General features: G+C 42.2%; 1 protein-coding gene across 18 annotated transcripts in view; it reads left to right on the top strand.

The window, feature by feature from the left end:
* The window catches only part of IKZF1 (IKAROS family zinc finger 1), a 78,670-nt gene that overhangs the window by 39,117 nt on the left and 17,541 nt on the right, over positions 1-22,012 (top strand). For 11 of the 18 annotated variants that reach the window (XM_049830148.1, XM_049830151.1, XM_049830145.1 and 8 more), the window contains 4 exons: positions 11,110-11,169; positions 13,288-13,548; positions 19,263-19,430; positions 21,400-21,525. In XM_049830148.1, coding sequence (XP_049686105.1) covers positions 11,110-11,169; positions 13,288-13,548; positions 19,263-19,430; positions 21,400-21,525 — 615 coding nt within the window. The other 7 variants (XM_049830154.1, XM_049830153.1, XM_049830156.1 and 4 more) reach the window with 3 other exon arrangements.

The raw sequence follows: 22,012 nt of genomic DNA, 5'->3' as shown, positions 1-22,012 counted from the left end.
GGTTTGGTGAAGTGCAGCTGCACACAGAGCAGCACAGTTTGGCAACTGTCTTAAAGTAGGTGGGAAGGGGAATACAGGTCAAGTGGGTGAAAGTCAGAGAGGAATAGTAATCCAGAACGTTGCTGCAGAGGCAGAAAAGGCTAAGCCTATGTATTTTTTGTTTGTTTTAATTTTTTTTTTTTTCTGCTAAGCCACCAAGTATAATTCCTGGTCTGTGCTTCCCTTTCTGTCACTTCTCCATAATTCTTAGCATTTCAGTTGGGCTGCTGTCTCTTGGCTGCTTCCTCTTTTCCTGCTTTCCTATATTTCATTATTTGCCCTTCTTCCTCTTCAAGTGCTTTTACAACAGAGTGAGGAGGATGTGGAAACCCAGTTACAATATGACACACAAACTGCAGTGTCACAACTGCAGCTCTTTGGTTTCACCTCCGGGAGTGCTCAGAAGCAGGTCAGGGTGGAGAGGCAGGAGTGGGGGGCTGAGGGAAAGAAGGGAGAGATTTATAAATAGGGGAGAGAAATGACAGAAAGTCACAAGGTTTCCAGCTCCGGAACTTGGGATAATGGCTTTCCATGGATGAAAATGAGGCGGTGCTGTAGCTTTCTTGTGATATCAGGTAGCTGGGAAAACTCGCTCCCACAGACTTTGCTCCAGCTACTTCCTAGGGCACCCATTAATTGGAGGTGCTCCTTTTCTCCTTTTTCTTTTCTTTTCTTTTCTTTTCTTTTCTTTTCTTTTCTTTTCTTTTCTTTTCTTTTCTTTTCTTTTCTTTTCTTTTCTTTTCTTTTCTCTTTTCTTTTATATTTTCTTTTCTTTTCGTTTCTTTCCTTTTCTTTTCTTTCCTTTTCTTTTCCCCTTCCCTTCCCTTCCCTTCCCTTCCCTTCCCTTCCCTTCCCTTCCCTTCCCTTCCCTTCCCTTCCCTTCCCTTCCCTTCCCTTCCCTTCCCTTCCCTTCCCTTCCCTTCTCTTCTCTTCTCTTCTCTTCTCTTCTCTTCTCTTCTCTTCTCTTCTCTTCTCTTCTCTTCTTTTTTTTTGTCTGGGGTCTTCTAGAAGCCTTTCAAATTGGTTGATTTATATTTACATCATAGCTACTAGTGTAGGACTTGCTCCAAACTTCTAGGCCATGACAGATGCTAAGGAGATAAACAACTGTGGGTTGGGAGGAAACGGGTAATATGTCCAGACTGCTCTGTGTGTTTGTGGAAGGAGTTAGAGGAACAGTAGATAGAGGTTTCCTGTTAAGCCGGACAAGGGGGAAGCTGTGATGTTTCTCAGCTATGGCTGCGATTGGACTCAAGTTCAACAGCATTCTCAGTGTGGGTTTGCTGTTTTTCCACCCCCCATGAGAAGATCGGGTTGTCTTAAAAATCTGAATACCACTAAAAGTCAAGGAGACTTAAGGTCCCAAATCATTTAGATACTTCAAAATTGCTCTTCACTACCACACAGTTGCTTGCATTTGCAGTCTGTGGGGTGCTGCAGCGGAACAAGGGTTAGATAGTCTCCCTTTGCTGCAGATTGGGAAGCAATACCTGAACCAGCTCTGAGCTCTGAAATCAGAATATGCCAATACATGTCCTTTTTGTTATCTACTTCTCCACTGAGCAACTTACAGGTAATGGCAAACAGAGTTTGCGAGGAGCTAACAAATGCCTGCCTGCACATGCATGCTAAACAGAGGGTGGTCCTGATTTTCAGAGGTGACTGGATACCCAGAATTCAGATACGGAGCTTGAGACAGTGGTCTGATTTCTCAGTGATCAGTGTTTTCCAGGCTGATCTGTTTGCTGATAATCTAGTTTCATTAGTGTCTGAAGTTGGAGATCCCCAAAACCTCAGTTGCTTTTTTAAAAATCTTTTGTTGATGGACAAATGTTAAAATAATTGGGAGGTATATTGAAATGAGTGGAATTGTTTAGAAAAATTCAAGCAGTGTTTGAATGCTAGTTAAACCATATTAGATTATTCTGTTCTACATGTCAGCCAGAAATGAAGGCCTTGATGGAAGAATTTCTGTGGTCTGAGTTATGTAGTTTTCTCCTGTTCATAATAGTCAGTTTTGGACTACTTATGACAATACAGTCTAGAGTGGTGCTGTTGGAAAACATTTAATTCAACAATTATTATTTTGATAGCCTTTTGCCTGGAAGCTCTGCCAGCAACATGTTGGCTTGGATGCTTTGTTGATCTATCCATGTTAAGAAAACGGTTGCATTTTGATGTAAGATAGTGATACTCAGCATGGTGATTGTGACTGTTTGAAGACTGTTTGAAGCCAGATCTTAACTGTGTTTCCAGTGAGTTGGATTACTCATTCAAGAGAGTGGTAAAATAATTTTAAAACACCCTTTTACATTCACCAGCCTTAAGCATCGCTGAAGGTTTGTTCAGAGTTTGAGGAAGCTGCACCTGAGTGGATTGCCATATTGGCCTTTCTCCTCTGGAGGCATGATGATACCTGCCCCAGAAACCCAACTAAACCTCAGCTTGGAGTCCCCTTCTGTGGCATGGTTCCTTTCTGGTTTTGGAGATACCCTTCAGGACAGGAATAGCGACTCCTAAATTCAGTAGTTTCAAATCACAGCTGAAGTGTGCTTGCAAAGCAGAGCTAGGAAGTTCAGCTAGGATGCTGTTCCTGATGTAATACCTTTCACACATAGAAAATTGTTTAGCCTGAACTTCTGTCATATTTTTCCCCACATCCTTCTTAGAAGCTGGGATTTTTTAAATAATCTCTCCTTCTTTTTGAGTCAGCTGTTGCAGAAAGCTAGCTAAATTTAGGTTTTTCTCTTAGCATTGTGTTCCAAGACCCAACAAAACAGTATACAACTCTGCAATTGTTGGATGTGTCACAAAAAGAGGCATCCAACATCAGGGATGACTTCTCATAGTGCTAATATGGTTAAGGTTGGATTCTCTCCAGGGAAGGGAAAGAGGGCTTGTTTCTCCTGAGGTAAAAGCAAGGAAATGGCAGGCATGAAAAATGGCCAAGGAAGTGAGGGAATACAAGAAGTCTTTTAAAAATGTGGCCTGAACTGAGTTTGCAGACTTCCAGAATGATTCAGATCTCTGAGTATTTAAGAGTGTCCCAGCATCATTAGGGATTTCTTGCCATTTCAGCACAGAGGACTGATTGCCTGAGAGGGACTCCAGATCCCTGTAGCAAAGCATTGGCTGCAATACATGGTGGGAAAGAATTAATTTTGTCCTGACATTTTTCTCCTCGGGAGCTATCTGTTATGTCCATATTCAGAGATTTCTTTAGGATTTGTGTAGAACAGTTTATACCTCTTCCCCAGAAGATGTAGATTAGTACTTCCTTTCACTGGACTGTTGAGCACACTGTAGTCAGGTAAACTGCAGTTTACATTGCAAAACCTTCTGGCAATATTTCTACAATCCAATAAGAAAAAACTCCAATAGCCTCGGATGGATGCTTCTAGAAAAATAACTGAGCACTCAGAATTAACAGATCTAAAGCAGGCTACTGCAGGATTGCTTCTTTGCAGAGTACTGAGAGAGATCATCTACTTTATCACTCATAAAGCAATGACTACATTTGATCTGCTTTAGTCTAAAAAAACCTTTCAGTATCCCTGGGTTTCTTTCCCCCCTGTCCAGTGAGGGGGACACAGAGGAGTCTGCTCTGCAATTTGTTTTCCAAGTAGGCAAGATTACTAAGATTGTCATAAAGTATTCCCCCTGAAGTGCTGAAATGGCTATGTTCCTCTCCATTTCATCCTCCGATCTCTTCTCGAAAGAGGAGACTGACAGTACACAGCCTTGGCACAGCACCCATAGGCACCTCCCCAAACCTGAACACAGCTGCTTGATCTAATTTTAGATCTACTGACCCTTTGACAGCAGGGGAACTATGGACGCTTGCATAAAATAGCACTCAAGACATCATCATGGTAGCTAAACAGTCCCTGGTAAAAGTCCCTGCGTCTGTCTCACTGACAGCAAAGGCAGAGCACGTTAAATGTTCACATGGGCGGACTTGCGAGGGTCTGATCCTGAGCCAGGGTAGCTCTGTGCCACTCCAGGGACAAAATTAAAGACATGTAAGCAGCTCACTGAGCTGGGGCATGAAAAGGGGAAGATTTGCAAGGACTAACTTTGCATTCAGGGCAAGGTAAATTTAGGTGCTCTGAAGGAATATACAAAACTGTTTGTTTCCCTGCCTGTCCCTGTGCCCCACCACGCACCATGCAGGCTCCCTGGCAAGCCTAGGAGCTGTGTCCTCCCCTTCCTACCACAGACCTGAGGACACTTCGTTGCTCCCAAGCGGTAGCTTTCTTCTGCGGGATAACGACTGCTGTCTTCAGCTCTGACCAATACCCTCTGTATGTGTTCCGATTTCACAAGGGTTTGTCTCGGTCAGGCATTCCCCCTCTAACTGCAGTTCACATCATTTGTACATAACTGATCACCTTAAGTGATATACCTGTGTGAGCCAGGAATGTTTTCATATATGATAGTGTTTTTACCTCACTGCTGTGTATTGTTACTTGAGGTTACTTTGCTTTTAAAAAATTTCTTGCTAAATGCCCTTTTGCTACTTCCTCATCCTTTAATGCCCACATTTAAAAAAATCTGATGGAAGCAGAAGAGGCAAAGGCTTTGCGGATGAGAAGCTCTGTTCTTGCCATCGTTTGTCAGCAAACCTTTCCCTCCAGTTTGAAAATCTTCCCAGCTTACTTCTCAAACCAGAAAAGTGTCAATAAAGTCTGTTACGGGCAAGCCTGCAGCAGTTCCCTTAGCTCTGCTATCATGCAGCCAGTAAAAGACGCAGAGCACTTCGTATAGAGGAAGCATGGGTTACACATACATGTGGAACTTGAGAAATAGGTTTAGCATGGCTTTTCTTGATAATGCTCTTTCTCTCACCTTTAAAACTTAGTTTTACTGGTAATTCGGGTGATAGACATCAAGCAGCCAGGTAGTTAACAGTCCTTTGAAAAAACAACTTGAATCCAGTACAAAATGTACCAGTGAGTAGCACAATGAAGACAACAAATATGAACTAGATCAGGCCCTTGGCTTGGTTACAGATTGTTTCCTGCTGAGACACAAATTCAGCAGGCTGCATAAAAAGCACCTAGCTTCAGGTGTGTGAGTAGATTTCAGGGCCATTACTTGAATCTGTCTTTAACCTGTCCGTCTTTAATGGTGCATTAGAGCATTCCCATAGGTAACTAATGGGAGGTTACTGGGAGTCTGCACCATGGAGCAAAAGCCACCTTTTGTACCTAGGGAGGATATGCTTTGTTGGTTGTTTTGTTCACTTGTTTGCATTCCCTATGATTTGATCTCATCGCAGCCCCCGGAAAACCATGTTGACGTGTTTTGTGATGCAGTGAGCACAGCTCCCTGCTCCTTGCCGCTGAAGCCGAGCCGTGCACGTTGGCAGGCGCCGGCGCTGGCTCACCGGGCACCGCGCCGCAGGCAGCAGCGGGGCACCCAGCAGTGGGAGGAATGGCAGTCGTGGGCGATGACATGGGTGGAGCTCCTCACACCGGTTGTCCCGTGGGAGATAGCTTATCTGGGGATGCCTGTGTTTCTGGAATAATGTACATTTGATTGAAAGCCAAAATTAGAGCAGGGAAGAAATTGGCTGCCAAGGGCTGATTGGCGCTTGGAGTCAAAGGAGGGGCAGCACGGACCCTGCAGGGAGGATCTCCTTATCCGTCGGCACCAGTCTACTCTACCTGCAGGTGTGCCCCAGCGGTTCCTGCTGCTACTCTGCTTTCTGTTATTTTTGTTTCCCTTTAAAAAGCCAGCTGAGAGCCTCTCATTAAGAAGCCTTCATTTTTATCTGTTGCCCCCTCTTCACCATGTTGCAGCCTGTGGTAAAGACTTCAGCTCTCTTGAGCAAAACGATAAGGTGCCAGCGTCGCGTTGCTGGGCTGCCTCACTGGCCTCGGTCATTCACCTCCTGCTGTACTAGTGGTCTCTCTGTCCTGTGACACAGTGAATTCTGGGTCCTGTTTTACAGAAGCCCTACATAACAGCTTGTGCAACATGGGCTGCGTACAGCCCTTGTTATTTATTGCTGTGTTTCCTTCTGTCCATAGCAATTAAGTTGCATTTTAGGCTCTAACTTTTTAGGCAATTCTGAGCTGTCTCTAACTTTCAGCATTTTACACATGCAGACACCACAAATGCTTGATTCACTGGGCAATGCAGTGCTATATGTAGAAAGGAGAGGGCAGAACATTCATTTTTAAGAGCACTTGCATATATCCGCTTTTTCTATAGCTAAATAACTAGTTAGTTTGAATCAGTCCCACCTATGGTGTGTTGTGTCTTCTGAATTTTGGTGAAGAAGGGCTGAGGCCATTGCATAACTGATTATGGTTGCTCTGCCCAGACCTTTTGTTGGCCTTTTTTACACCTACATGATGCTTCATGTCACTTCGGAAGCTCATAAGGGAAAGATACTATTAATGGAAACATAATTTAAGTTAAAGAATTGGTCTTTGTTGTTGTCAAACCTAGCCAGGGAATACTGACTCCTTAAATATTCCATGAACATACAACTTGCTTGTGTGCTTGTTGTGGTTTAGCCCCAGCCAGCAACTAAGCACCACGCAGCCGCTCACTCACACCCCCCCGCCCCGCCCCAGTGGGATGGGGGAGAGATTTGGGAAAAGAAGTAAAACTCGTGGGTTGCCATAAGAACAGTTTAATAGAACAGAAAAGAAGAAACTAATAATGATAATGATAACACTAATAAAATGACAATAATAATAAAAGGATTGGAATATACAAGTGATGCACAATGCAATTGCTCACCACCCACCGACCGATGCCCAGTTAGTCCCCGAGTGGTGATGCCCCCAACCCCACTCCCCCCAGTTTATATACTGGACATGACATCACATGGAATGGAATGCCCTGTTGGCCAGTTTGGGTCAGCTGCCCTGGCTGTGTCCCCTCTCAACTCCTTGTGCCCCTTGTACCATTGTACCTTGTGCCCCTCCTTGTACCTTCTTGCTGGCTGGGCATGAGAAGCTGAAAAATCCTTGACTTTAGACTGAACACTACTTAGCAACAACTGAACACATCAGTGTGTTATCAACATTCTTCTCATACCTAAGTCAAAACCATAGCATTATACCAGCTACTAGGAAGACAATTAACTCTATCCCAGCTGAAACCAGGACACTGCCTTACATTTCTGAGAATGGCATCCTGCACCCACAGTGCTCTTATGTGGTGAGAACAGAGCTGATGCCACAGTAAATGACCATGATGTAAAAAGAAAAGAGGGAAAGTTTGGATTTCAGGTCATAGCCAAGTGCTAGAATTCGGTACACTGCAACAATATGGAATAGCTGTTGTGTTTTACATCAGAAATAACAGGTGGAATTGCTGGCAATATTCTCTTTTCTGGGTTTTGCACCTTTGTAAATAGGAAGAGATCCTGGCTGCTTTTATTGACATGTTGGCACGCTGAGGTGATTTATTTTGGCCTGATAAACTTTTTTCATCTTATTCTGCCTTTTAAGCAACATTTTCTATAATTTGTTAGAAAGGATGGTGTTAAAGGTTTTCTCCTCCTCACCATAACAGTGCTAATCCACTGTTCAAATCAGCCAGGTATTGTTGCAGCTTCATCTGTCTACTGCTTGAATAGTTATGGTGCCTTCATGAAAAACTCTTGTTGGACTTTAAAGCTACCATTTAAACATCAGCTAATATCAGCAAAATGCTTTTGATTTGTCTTGGAATAACAAATGAGCCATTCAAACAAAAAATTACATGCACCCAAACTTTTTGAAGGAACTTGAAGAGAGGTCTTTTCTTTGCTATTGGCTACAAAGTATGAGCAAGACATTGCATGGACCAAAACTCAGATTATCATGGTTATTTTCAAAGAAAGGCTAAAGGATAACTTCTTAAAGGCAAGTATATGCCACAAGATACAGTTAAGTATCTACTGGGATAAAAGTTCTAAAGATGCTCAAATCCCACTAAAAAGCAAAGGGAGTTAGGGAATTCTATTGTCAAAATGCCCCAGAACCTTCAGTGTGATTTATCTTTCTCTGTTATTCTCTAAACTCTTTTGATAGCCAGGTCTTATGCTTTTTTCTCCCTTAAAAATCCCATTGGAGAAGAAGATGACCTGAGAGGTGAATGACCCCCTCCAAATGGATTTTTGGCTCAGGTACTTAAACCCGTGCTGGTGCCAAAGTCTTATAAAACTGAAAGGATTTTACACCTGGGAAGGAGTCCCATAGCTATAAGAGAAGGTAAATTGGCAGTGGATTGAAAACAAATTACCAATTCTTCACATGCCTTTTTTTCCAGCTGCCTATTTCTCTGTCCTTTAAAAGCCACCCTGCATGTCCTGTTTCCCAGGAGGTCCGTTTGGTTTCTCCTTTCTCCCCACTACTGACTCTTTAACTCATTACAAAATGCCTCCTTTCCCTCTCCACATTGCTCAACTATTTCCAGGGAAGTGTGACTCTGTCACCTCGCCCTCTGTCCTGCCTTCCCGACTGTCCCAGTCTGAGTCTTGTGCTGAGCCAGCTACGCTGCTCTTCAGTGATAAATCACATAGAATCATATCACAGAATCATAGAATGTTTGGGTTGGAAGGGACCTTAAAGATCATCTAGTGCCACCCCCCCTGCCATGGGCAGGGACACCTTCCACCAGACCAGGTTGCTCAAAGCCCCATCCAACCTGGCCTTGAACACTGCCAGGGATGGAGCATCCACAGCCTCTCTGGGCAACCTGTGCCAGTGCCTCACCACCCTCACAGGGAAGAATTTTTTACTAATATCCAATCTAAATCTACCCTTTTTCAGTTTAAAAATGTTACCCCTTGTCCTACCACTGCATGCTCTTGTAAAAAGTCCCTCTCCAGCTTTCCCGTAGGCCCCTTTAGGTATGGAAGGCTGCTGTAAGGTCTCCGCGGAGCCTTCTCTTCTCCAGGCTGAAGAATCCCAACTCTCTCAGCCTGTCATCATAGGAGAGGTGCTCCAGCCCTCTGATCATCATCATGGCCCTTCTCTGGACTCGCTCCAACAGGTCCACGTTCTTCTTATGTTGGGAGCCCCAGAGTTCAACATGGTACTGCAGGTGGGGTCTCACAAGAGCAGAGTAGAGAGGGAGGATCACGTCCCTTGACCTGCTGGTCATGCTGCTTTTGATGCAGCTCTTTCCCCTTTGAGATGTCAATTCTTTATTTTTTTTTCCCAAAGACTTGCATAAGCTACCTTTAACCATAGAATACAGAACAGTTTTTGTAACATAAATTTCAAATGCTCTCAGAAAATCCTGAGTGAAGCTCTCGGTAAACATCAGAAAGCACGAGAGACCCACCCAGTGCCCTGCTTTTGGGTAACTTTTCCACACTTTGGGTAGGTAAAAAGGGAGCAGGGGAGAGCTGTCACTTCAGTGACACTGATGTGCTCCACACTCCTTGCACAAAAAAAAGGGGTTGGATTAAGCTCCTCTGAATTGCAATAATGTGTTCAAAGAGAGTAAAATACAGAGTCTTTTAAGGTCATCTCCAACCAAACTGAAGTAAATTAATTAATGAGTGATGCCTTAATGGTGTTAGAAGAGCCAATGAGAAATTGTTACCATGAATTATTGTAGAGCTAATTAATGTCTGCATGTATGTGTAGGTAGACACGGATGTGCACAGAAATTATTTCTACAAAGGTTATATCGAGTAACTGTTTGAGAAACCTATACAAATGCTGACTATATTCTTGATTAGTGCATCTGAAAAGTTTGATTCCCAGGTGTTTGTCGCATCATCAGTGCTCCAAGAGTGATTTTCCCCACTATAGCAAGGGAGGGACAGGAACCTCTCTCATGAAAATGCTGTTGATTTTTATTTTCAGTCTAAGTCTCCAGAAAAAAAATTGCATAGCCTGCCTTCCCATTTCTCATTCAGATTTAATAAAAATCTGTAGTATTTCTACTGGAGAGATTTCTCTCTCCTGTTGCGTATCCTACATCAGTGGGACTTTTTTCACTGATTTTCATTTGGAAAACAGGTTTGCAAAAAGTGCCTAGTTTGAATATGAAGAGATTTTCTTTGTTCATTACACCTATAAAATCTCCATGAGGACCCAGGGCGAGGCAGGCGGCCTCACCATCCATCAGCTCTCACCGGCAACGTGAGCTCCGCACCTAAACCGAGCCCCTTCCATGAGCTGTGCTGCTGGGCGGACATGCTTGTAAGGGCTGGCCTGGATGCTCGGCCTCGTCTGCAGGGGGACATTCACTGAGCAGCACAGCTATGGCGGTCGAGGGGCTTAGCTGCGGAGAGCTTTCGTGAAAATTGACTGGATCAATATCCCTATCAGTGTTTATATCAAGTAACGAACTGCATCATTACTTGTTTCGGTGTGCCCCACGGCATGTTGATTTGCACGTGGCTACTCATAATATGCAGGGTGTAGTGTGTGTGTGCATCTACTTTTGTGTAGATACATTGTGAGGACAAGCCTTAGAAATACAAACAAAAAATATGCCAAAATACACAATAATATATATATATATATATATATAAAATTAAACTCCCTCTTCTTCCATTGCATAAGTCCCACAGGTGTGAGAAGAAAACAATGCCATTTCACTTTTTATAACTGCAGTGACTAGAAATAAGGACGTATAAAGAACAAAGAGGGCACGCTGACAAAAAATAAATCCTGAGAGGAAGCTTGCACTGTAGGAGCCTGTAGTTTCCCTGGGGGCGGGAGAAGGCTGTGTTAGGTGCTCTGCTCCTGTTGACCCTTTTGAGACACTTTAGCAGAAGTTCCTCTTGACTTCAGTAAGAGTTAACCTGCGAGCAAGGGGAATACCCAAGAGAGGTTATGCATTTAGAAAACATGGTAAAACTTGTTGGATGCTTTGGAAGAAAAGGGCATTTTTACAAATGGGAATTGTTCTGGGCAGGTCAGGATTCCCCTGCCAACTGTCCTGCTGCTGTTCCTGCTTCATCCTAAACTGCTTGTGTTGCTTCTGTGATGATAGTTCTGTCTTTCTCCTAGGTATTTCTCTTATAGCAATAATGGCATCTTCTTTTACATTTACTGCTAGCAGTACCACAAACCAGCATCCTGTTTGCCTTCTTTATTGCAGCTGCATATGGGGCAGAAGGCTTTAGGGACTTTCATGCAATAATTCCCAAATCTTTTTCCCGTAAGTATACTGCAAACTCAGCTCACTACAGAGCATTTCCATCTAGTTCCTACTTTTATGATTTTTGTTTGTGTCATTTCACTTCTCAGTAATGTACATTTGTCTGCGTACACTAACAAAGTGCTTAAGTAGTCTGATGTTTTTGCTTCATTCACATGTATTTTGTTTTAACTTAACATAAAGCCTACTTCAAAAGCCACCTTCTCCAAATTCCTGGCAGGCGAGGAGACTGTAATTGTTTTGTGTAAATAGATTTACATTCAGATTATTATTCTTATAATTAAGAAAAAAAAAAATTGGTGTGTGAATTATGGAAAATCTGTCATATGCTCAAGCCACATAGTTCCACCGCTTCTTTATGCCGTGGTGAAAACAGCAGTATGAGGTTGCAGTACACTAAGTTTGCAGAATAGCGTAGATCACTTCTGTTTAGCCAGCCATACCATCTTTGTAAATCACTGTTTGGTCATTGATTATTTTTTTTCCCATATCTCTAAAGTAGTCTTTTTAGGGCATGCATTTTAAAGGAAAAACTGCTATTTATGATGTACACTCATTCTGTCTTGCATATGATTTCAATTAAAAATGCACTATTTGAAAAATCCTCAAAATGCCTAGACTGGTAGACTTTATAAAAGGTGTCCAATTAAGCGGTGTTCAGAAGTGTGAACACCTTTATGCTCAACATGATTCCCAGTAGGATTTTGAGTCAGATACTCTTGTCAGTTGCATCCATGCAATCCTCCTGGGACACCTGGGAGGTTGCAGGGTGTAGCAGGGAAGAGTTTGTCAAACCTTTCAATTTCAAATGAATGTCAAGGTCTTTCATCTCTTGAGGTAATTATTGCCCATAGCTTAATTATGTCATTGCTACACCACCACTTGTGAATAAGGCTACTGTGAAACTACCATTCCACAAAAGGAAAAGACCTGGTCTTTACTGGGTGAAACAGACCCCTCCTGTACTCAGCTAGCCACTAAAGTAAATGCTTCTCTTTTTGGGAGTGGGGTGGGGTGAAAGAAGAGGTTTTTCACTGAAAGGAAAGTAAGATTTGGGGCAATGAAATGGTCTTTTCCAGCTTAATGAAGAACTATTTTTTTCAACAAAATCATCAGATTAGAAAAGAGGGAAATAACTGTAAAGATGATTTATTCTACACAAAACACCATACAGTCCTGTGGAGAGAAGAGGAATGAATACCGGCATTAACTGATCTGAATATTGGCCCTTTTCCGTAATGTTTAGGTTTGCTGCGTTCATATCGGATCAAATTTACCAACCTACATGTTATCACATGTAGTGAGGCTATGCCAGATTTATACCTGAATTCTTTTTTTAGCTGCAAGTGATTGTTGCCTATGGGATTATAACACAAAGGACTTACCCAATAAAGTGAAAGCAGTTCTCCCACTCACCTTTGTTGGCTTACTGTTTTTTGATAGTAGCTCATGGCTGTAGAGATCCTCTCCTCTTACTCAGCAATCCTAATCCTGCTGTCCTAAAAACACAATTTTCATTCTTATTATTTCCTGTAATGCTAGTTCCTGCTGTTCAATTCTTCCTTCTATCCTTCCCCACCCTGGTTTCTTTATCAGTGTTTGTACTCTTTGCTTTTGCATTGTCCTTGCTTACCCCATAGAACTGCAAACCAAATATCTGGATTCAGTACAACCCTTGAAATCTTCCTGCCAAGTGGAGAATGTTGCATTTTCAGCTCATTTTCATCCATTGTCTTTGATGAGTTACTTTCACAATTGTTTTGAACAAATCCATGTGAAGTGGATTAATTTTAAGTTTCATTCCAATTAGCCTGAATTGTCAAAATGAATGTTACAAATGCAAAAATCTCAGAGTGACCTAGGAACAGACTTGTAATGTTGTTTGGGTTCCCATCTCCTGGATGCCTTGTATTTGTCTTACTGATATTCACTTCTCATTGCTCTATGTGTTACAAACTCATCGCATTGCCCATAGAAATGTAGTCGTGTTTGTAGCTTTTGTTATTTAGGTATATTGTACATGCTGTTTAGACATTATCTCCTTTGATGTGTTTGTTTCTTTGCCACCATATTTATTCTGTAACAAAACTGAGTGGCATCCTGTATTGTTTTTTTCAGCCGGTAATATTAAAATAGAGACTCAGAGTGATGAAGAGAATGGGCGTGCCTGTGAAATGAATGGGGAAGAATGTGCGGAGGATTTACGAATGCTTGATACCTCGGGAGAGAAAATGAATGGCTCACACAATGGCCCAGGCAGCAAGGCTATGTCAGGAGTTGGAGGCATTCGACTTCCTAACGGAAAGCTAAAATGTGATATCTGTGGGATAATTTGCATCGGTCCCAATGTGCTCATGGTTCACAAACGAAGCCACACTGGTAAGGCCTGCCATAGTTTTTCCTTTAGTTGACAAGAATTGGCCACATATTAGGAATTATGACTTATTTTCTATGTCATGCACATGTTCCCTCTTGTAAGATAATGCCGCATCGGTGGGCATTTGGAACTCGGTTACTTTGTTACGCCATTTCGGACGGCACAGGAATTGAGATTTCTTCCTGATGGAAGTCCATCTATTGGGGTAGAAATTGTGCAGTTTGTTTGGTTTGAAGATACATGAAAAATTCAATTAAAAAAAAAAAAGTAAAGAAGTCTTGTTTAATTTCTAAGAAATTTCTAAGAATTGCTGAAGAAAAACCCACTTGTGGCTAACTCTGAAATGGACCCAGTTCTAATGTTTCCAACAATGCAACAAAGCTCACTATGGATCAGTGATTATGAAAGTGATTAGCAAAATAAATGTTAAGGGAGCTGTACTGGCAGTCTTAGTAAAAAGGTGTTAGTTTTATGTCAAATGTTTCATGAAGTAATAACAACTATTGTGACTGGTCAGATCTGGACTAAAGGGTTTCCACTGGGACACTAAAAGAGACATGTAAAGATGTTGTGCTCCATAAGAATGGCTTTTCATTATACAGTGCTGTGAATCTTCTTGCCTCGATTTTCTAATTCTGAATAGTCTCAAAGAGTGCAAAAAATGAAGAGGCTGAAACAAATGAAGAAGTAAAGGCCAGGGTGAGTTTCATCATACCTGATATAAGCTGTCTAAAAATTAGGCCTCCAATCTAAACTGTTAAGGTCATCCATAGTCAAAGGAGAAGAAATGAACTGTACTGTTGTGCTACATAAGTTACTTTGAAAACAGATAATAAAGTATTTGGCATTTTTGCATGAATATTCAAATGAGAGGGAATTTTAAAGTACTTTTAAGGTAAGAATGACCTGTCCGATGATTAGATTCCACTGAAATAGTCATGCTAGTGAACACATACTTTCTTCCTCTGCATCCCCCCCATCATGCTTAAATGATTTCCCCACAATTACTAAGGAGTGAGATTAGCAAAGTGTTTTCAGAGTTTAATGGGGAGGATCCATGAAAAGACCCTGAGTGTTGTCCATCCCTCCCAGTGCTAATACCTGTCATTGTAAGTGCAGCTGTTCAGGCTCTGGAAGGGTGAGATCTGTTAGCGTAACGTGGGTTAGCCACGTTCAGAAGCGGTGCTAGTGATAGTTAGCAATGCTGTCACAATGCCTACTTCAATGTACCGTTCAATTCAATGCGATAAATCCCTCTGTCAAGGAAGAGTAGATGATTATTGGAAAAGCCACAACTAGTGCTCAGAAGAGAGGCTGCAGCCTACTTCCTAGATATAATAAAGTGCTTGTTGGTCCGTTGTTTCTTTTTTTTTTTTTTTTTTTTAATTGAGCGTTATTGTGATCCTTTAAAAGTTGATAAAATGTATATAGAAATGACTTGGACATGAGGCCTTTTAAACAGACCCCTGGGCTTGAAGAGGATGCTGCAGTAGTTCAAATAAAATGTTGCAACTTAAAATGCATTTAGAGGTAGAAGTCTTTGTGCTTGTTTAAGGAGGCTGCTGTTTTATTAAAAGTTGCTGCTTCGGAGGAGCTGTTTCGGGTCCCTGGGGGTCAGAGGCACTGTTTGCACCAGGGCTGGATGGCCCGTGTGGGGACACACCTGATTTTGGGCAGGTGGTGGGCAGAGCTGCCTTTCTTTCTAGCGTGTTGGTTGGCACCCGGCAGGCTGAGTCTCTGGAGGGCAAGCTGGGCTGCCTGTTCCCGGGGGCAGCGTCCCTGCGGGCCACCTCTCCGGTTTCCCTGGGACAGACCTCCATCTGCCTGAACTGTCTGCCTGGCAGAGGGACGCCAGTGCCTGCCAAGGGCGCTACCCTGTGAGGGCAGGCGCTGCGAGAGTTCTCTGCCCTTCACCAACGGGACCCTCTTTTTCATCAGGCAATGTAGTTAAAACTGCAGTGGGAGCGCCCCAGGAGCTGCACTTCGCTCAGCAGGACCCCCTTCTTTTACACTTAATAAAACTAAAGGGTGTGAAGTTGTGCCCCTGAGTCCTTTCATGGAAAGAAAGCCTTTGCTTTCCCTCCTGCCTTGCCCTCAGCTCCTCTCCCGAGCAGCCTTTTCGGGTGAGCTCAGGCAGGTTTTTGGGGGCTGGCAAGGGAGTGGAAGCTTGGGGCTGGTAGTTGAAATGAAAGGGACGTCATGGGGAAACAGTGGTGACTGCTTTTCCTTTCAGTTGTGCTGTGAAAATTAAAGTAGAAATGGGATATACTATTACAGACATTTAACTGACTACGCTGAAGCCCATTTCAATACATGCCCAGTGAAGGAATAAGCCTCGCAAATGAATTACTTTGCTGCTAATTCATGTAAAACCTGCATATGCAGTGAGGTTTCCTTAAATAAATATTTGATAAGTGAACAAAACTCTAGCACACTGAAGTGCCAAAATAAAATGACTGCCTGACCTGATAAAAGGCATAATTACTTTTAATGAATACACCTGCCAAGTGCAGATATGCAGAGCAGCACCTGATATTTCTGCCCCCTCCTGTCTGCAAGCAGCCGTACAGCACTGACTGCTTCCTAGCGCCTTACCTGTTGCTCCTGTCTGCGGAGCGAATCCCACTCACAGACACCCACCTCTCCTCACTCTCCTTCCCCAAGGCTTTCAGTATGTTGATTTTCTCCAGCTTGTTGCTGTCTTGCTTGGTGTTTAGGTAGGAAACAGGAGGGACACACCCCTGCCCGCTCCCTGGTGCTGGGACCTCCGGGTACAGATTCAGGCTTTGCTTGCTCAGTGTGCACGTATTTGTGCGCATGTGTGTGCATATATTTATGTGCATATATATGAGTGTGTGCATAGTTGTATATGTTCCCTCCTTATATGTACAATCCTTTAACTTAAGTCACCGGTTAGTTCACTTATTTCTTGTTAGTTGGGTCTGAATGTCTCCAATTTATTTAGAAAACTACTGCCATTGAAGAATGAGCATTAAAAAAAAAGAGAAGAAAGAGAGCTATGTGCATCCCTGAGTACTGGGTGATTTTGTCATTATGTTGTTTAAGAAATGAGAAAGATTTCAATTAAGATGATAAATATTCTTCACTGAATAAGTAGTCCAGGGCCTGTGCTCCCACTAAGGCTTGCAATGGTGGTTGATTCAGTTCAGGGTCCCATTGCAGTTTTTGCTCCTGGGCCCATAATTTGCCCATAGCTACACACCATGTGGTGATATCTGCCCCGGACAGACATGTGCTGTTCAGAACTGGCGAGAAAATAACACACAAAGCTGACTGTTTAAACAAAAGATGCATTGGGTACTTCTTCTTTCTGTCCTGTCCCGTTCCCATTTTTGGGGGGATAGCACCACACCCAGTAACCTTCCATCAGCAACTCTCCATCCTAGCAGGGCTGGGAGCTTTGCTGGGCCCACAAGGCAGGCATTCCCCGCCCTGGTAGTTGTAGCATGGATGACCAAGGGCCGGTCAAGCTACGCATAGTTTCAGGGTCTTTCGGTGGTGGTGTCGTTTCCCTTGTACAGCAACATGAGTGCAGGTTCCCTTTACGTTTGCTCCCACTGTAAGTTTTGTAGAAATAGTTGGTATGCAGCAGTCTCGTTTGAAACGCTCCATCTGTCTGTCTTCTCCACCCAGTGCAAGATTTCACCCTGTAATTGTGAGAGCTGTAGGCTGGAGATACATTTCATTCTTACTTTGCTTTACATTTCATTCCTAGAGTACTTTTACAATCCTTGTTTTTCTCCTCTTACGCTCCTCTGAGTAAAAATAACAGAAAAGAATGACAGAAAAGCTGTTTAGTAAGAATCAACCATTTCCTCTGAATTTGTGTCCCCCATGACAAACTGACTTCTTCATTACTGTTTCAGTCCATTTCTGAAAAATACCTTCCACCCTGAGTAACTGCCCCTAAGATTAAGAAGGAAAGCAGACAGACTCTTACCCATTTTCTTTTTCCCCTAACAACTACTGTGCATAGCTTATGAAGTACACTGCAAAATCCTGGAAGGCTAATGCTGGCATTTTTGTGGGCCACCCCAGTTGAACCAGTTGCGGATATAGTTTAGATGAATACAGCTACTTGACGGACAGTGAGCTGGTCTGGCTTCACAGAGACTATGCTGACCTGCTTGAAGCTGTTTGACCAATGAAAATACCTTGCCAAAAAGTAGATTCATTTTACTGCTTGCTAAATACTAAAACTGCCAGCCCTGATGGTAGAGTTTGCAGATTTTGGGGTTGGGAATGTACTGCTGTCTTAACTGATTTTCAGCTGTTCTACTGCATTATCCCAAAGTCAAAAATGATCGTGCTGCACATATGTGCACATGTATGGACATTCAAGTTGGTCGTAGATGTGCAAAATAATACGTGTTGGTTAAGTGAGAGAGAGAAAAGAAAGAAATTAACTTGTATTTTTTTTTTCTATATTTTAACTTCAGCACTGAAATTAGAAAATCAATATTATTGTTATATAAAGAAAATCAAAACTAAGAACAGGTCATCTCTGGGCTGTTTCTAATACTGGTGTTGTATTATAATTACTAAAGCAGATTACATTTATGCCTAAGAGAAACAGAATTCAGCAAATGAGTTTCAAAGGCTGGTTTGACTTAAGTCGAGGGCTACAGAGAAACAGGCATGCAGGAGCAGTGCCTGCTGTTGGAGTGCTCTCATGTATAAATTTTCCTTTACTCCTATCTGGTACAAGTGGAAACATATTTTATTTCCCACTGACTTAAGAAAAGGCTTCATCTATCTTAATTTAAAAAAAAATAGGTAAGCAAATAAATGAGCATATTGATTTTAAACAGCACTAAAAAGCAAACAACAGCCATATTAATTTTTGCAAAACTAGTCGATTTGCTTTTTGATAACAGGCACCAGTTTAGACAAATCAAGGCTGTGTCTCTTCAAGTTTTTTCCCCGTGTCCATCAAAAGTGTAGACCAGCAGAGCCCATTTGTGCAGCTCACTGTTCGTACCTTACCTAGAGAAGGGCTGGGACTCTGGCATGGAAGTACAGGGCTTCCTATGCACTGTCTTAACTTGTGTGATTTTACTCGCTCTTTTTCTCTCTCTTTCTCTGTCTCTTTCCTGATTTGGCTGCTTAGGGACAGACAGGTAATGGAGAAGAAATTGAAAGGGAAAATACAGGGAAAATGTAAATGAAAAGAAGTTATTATAACTGTTATAATGAAGTGCCTTTCATTTAAATATAAGAATGTAACGCTGAAATGAACTTGTGATCCTGAAATGCATTTTTAATGAGTTTCCTTTTTATTTTGCTGCTTCAGTGGCATATTTTAAAGACCCTTTGAAAAAAGCCACATTAAAAACCCCACCAAATGCCACAACATGCAAAATTGGATATTGGTTTATTCCAAAACTGCTGATCAGGAAGAGTGGCTCTTCAACACAAAATGTTGCAGTCACTTTATTTAAATGAGTTTGAATTTGCATTGTGATGTGCCATTCTGATTTAGAAAAAAAAAATTAGATTTTCAGATCAAATTGACCCAGCCAGTGAAGCATTAAGAAACTGGCAGGTTTAGTCTGAAAGCCTCATGTTATATCAAACCTGCAGCCGGTGGAAGTCACACAGCAGCAGTGAGAAAACAACTTTCTCACTGAAATCTTTCTCTTGTTACTGCGTAAGATTTTTTTTGTTCTCACCTATTTTCTCCTTCTCCCCGTAGGAGAACGCCCTTTCCAGTGCAATCAGTGCGGAGCCTCCTTTACGCAGAAGGGGAACCTTCTGCGCCACATAAAGTTGCACTCAGGTGAAAAGCCCTTCAAGTGTCACCTGTGTAACTACGCCTGCCGCCGCAGGGATGCCCTCACAGGACACCTAAGGACCCACTCGGGTAAGTGAAGGTGGGGGACCGTCCATGGGCGCCCGTCACCGCACCTCTCGAGGAGATGGGGGCATTCGTGGCCACCAAGCCTGAGATGTCTTCTCGCCCCGGGGAAGAGAGTAGCCCCGTGTTGGGGTTACCCAAGCTGTGAGCTGGCGGCGGTGTTTTAGCAGCAAAGAAATGACTACACACATCTCACGCTCATGATCCTTCACCAGAAGAGCTGTTTCTTCCCATACTTCTTGGCTGATTAAAAGTTTCTGTATTAGGGTTTCATCTTACAAGCCTCATGTGAGTAATCCATTTCATGGAACTACGAACATGAATTAAAGCTGATGAATGTTTTAGGGTTTGGATGGCATTTATATGTATATAGAGATAATAGAAGGTCTAAATACAGTAGGTTTTAAGTGACAAAGTCTCAAAAACCTCCAGTCTGGTAGTCATTCTCAACTGAAGGAGTGAATACCACCTAAAGCATTCAGCAGCAGTTATTTGTTGCACCTTGTTATTACAAGTACTTTGAAAGAGAAAGGGGCGGGAGGAGGGAGAGGGTGGGAGAAAGATAATCTTCCAAAAAAGAGGACTCTGCTAAAGTTTTTCAGTTTTTTGTCTCAACAGTAATATGGAGATCTGAATAAATATTTTTGAATAGCTGCACTTTTCCATTACCATGAACCTCTCATTGTTTGACAGAAGCCATAGTCACATACATTCTGCGAAGCAAAACCAATTTAGCACCTTTAAAGTGCCTTTAAAAGCAGAGTGTTGTCCCATCTAATTTCTCAAGCTAAGCTGGAAATGCAAATTGTTATTTGGATAGGAGACTTCCACAATACATTGCTGGAACTGACACTGGTAACTTTACTTGGGAAAGTTGGCTTTGGGACCAAGTTCTGGGTAGCAGAAGGGAAGCTCCCAAAGTGACATTTTTGTGTTGCACAAAACTTAAGGAAATTCTTCTCTAGCACATGCATTAAATAAAATCCCTAGTGTTGGTCCCACATCTCCAAAATAATTTTCACTTCTGTTTGGTCCTGGCCCATTTCAGGAAAGCACATCCTTAAAATACTATTTTTCCTCCCTCTCCCTTGCTGTTACTGATTTTCATGGGTGCACGATTTTAAATATAATTTTTCATATATACATGGAATTACACCTAGACACTTCTGGCAAACTCTGAGGATTCCGTAGCTAAAGAGACAATGCATAAACCATAGATTGTGATTAGCTCCTGCAATTGGCAAATTGACATCAACATGTTATAAAACAAGTTGGGTGTCTGAGTCTAATTTTCACCCAAGAATTTGTAAATAAAATTTAAAAGTGAAGCTGTGTAACCATCTAAAATTGTGAAATCACATAGAAGGTGACAGTCTTGTCATGCTAAGACAGAAAATTCAGGGCCAGAAGTCCATGAAACCGTATTGTTACTGGGAAATTCCTGGAACTACCTACATCTGGATTGGTGTAATACAGAAAAAAATTTGTCTTGCCATTTCTTTTGAATTTCCAGAAGCAGAAAACATGTGAAATCTAACATTGTCCTAAAAGCATTGAGCTGGTTCTGGTTAGATCAGAACTGACATCCAGTCGTGGGCAGGTGTCTCTGCCTACACCACCAGTTCCCCCATTGGCAGTCTCTGTGGCATTAAAGCAGCTCCCCTCAGACCTTTGAAGATGTCTCAGTTTCTAACTTGTGTAGATGCTGTTTTTGAAGATTTAATGTCGCAATCCTTATCTGATGTGAATCATCTGAAATCAGCTTGCAGCACCCACTGAATTGGCCTGTTGATGTAAAGATATACAACTAGTTTTCCATTAGGTTGTTTTTTTTCTTAAATTGACAAAATCTTTCTTCAGTTCACCATAGCATGGGTTCATTTTTGGGGTAGGCTTTTTTCCTGTTGTTCTTACCATTATTAATATGCTGTTGAATACATCATCTGAATCTCTCAATTAATTGTGTTTTCTCCAGTTGGCAAACCCCATAAGTGTGGATACTGCGGTCGCAGCTATAAGCAGCGCAGCTCTTTGGAAGAACATAAAGAACGCTGTCATAACTACCTGCAAACCATGAATATCTCAAGCAGCCTTTATTCAGGTAATGAACGTGTCCATTTGGGGATTAACGCTGTCCTGTCAGGTATGCAGAAAAAGGAGTGCAAAAGGAACAATAGTACCATTTGTGGTATCTTTTGCATTGGGGAGGCACACACACATACCATATATATGATATTGGATCTGGGTTTAATCTATATTTGATAAATATTTGGCCGCTGTCTCCTTTTGTTTAGCTCAAACAAAAAGCCAAAGTAAAACTCAGGCATGTAGCAAAACATTTGAAAGCCCCGGAAAATTTCAGTTCACCGTCTTGAAGACAGTATGACTGCATCACCTTTCCCTTTTGCTTGGAGTCCTATATCGCAGTATTCTTGTGGATGTATTCTTAATAAAGACAATATCAGCGTTCTTGGTAGGGCTGCAGAATCTTCTGCATTGCATATCTCCTGCCCTTCCCAGGCACAGCTTAAGGGCCTTACTTGACCACTGGGACCAACTCATCTGACAAGAATGAGCCGCCTGTCTTT

Source organism: Accipiter gentilis, chromosome 27 (genome assembly GCF_929443795.1).
Source record: "Accipiter gentilis chromosome 27, bAccGen1.1, whole genome shotgun sequence".
Classification (NCBI taxonomy): Eukaryota; Metazoa; Chordata; class Aves; order Accipitriformes; family Accipitridae; genus Astur; species Astur gentilis.
The sequence above is the reverse complement of the archived record's forward strand: the minus strand, read 5'-3'. Positions and strand labels throughout refer to the sequence as shown.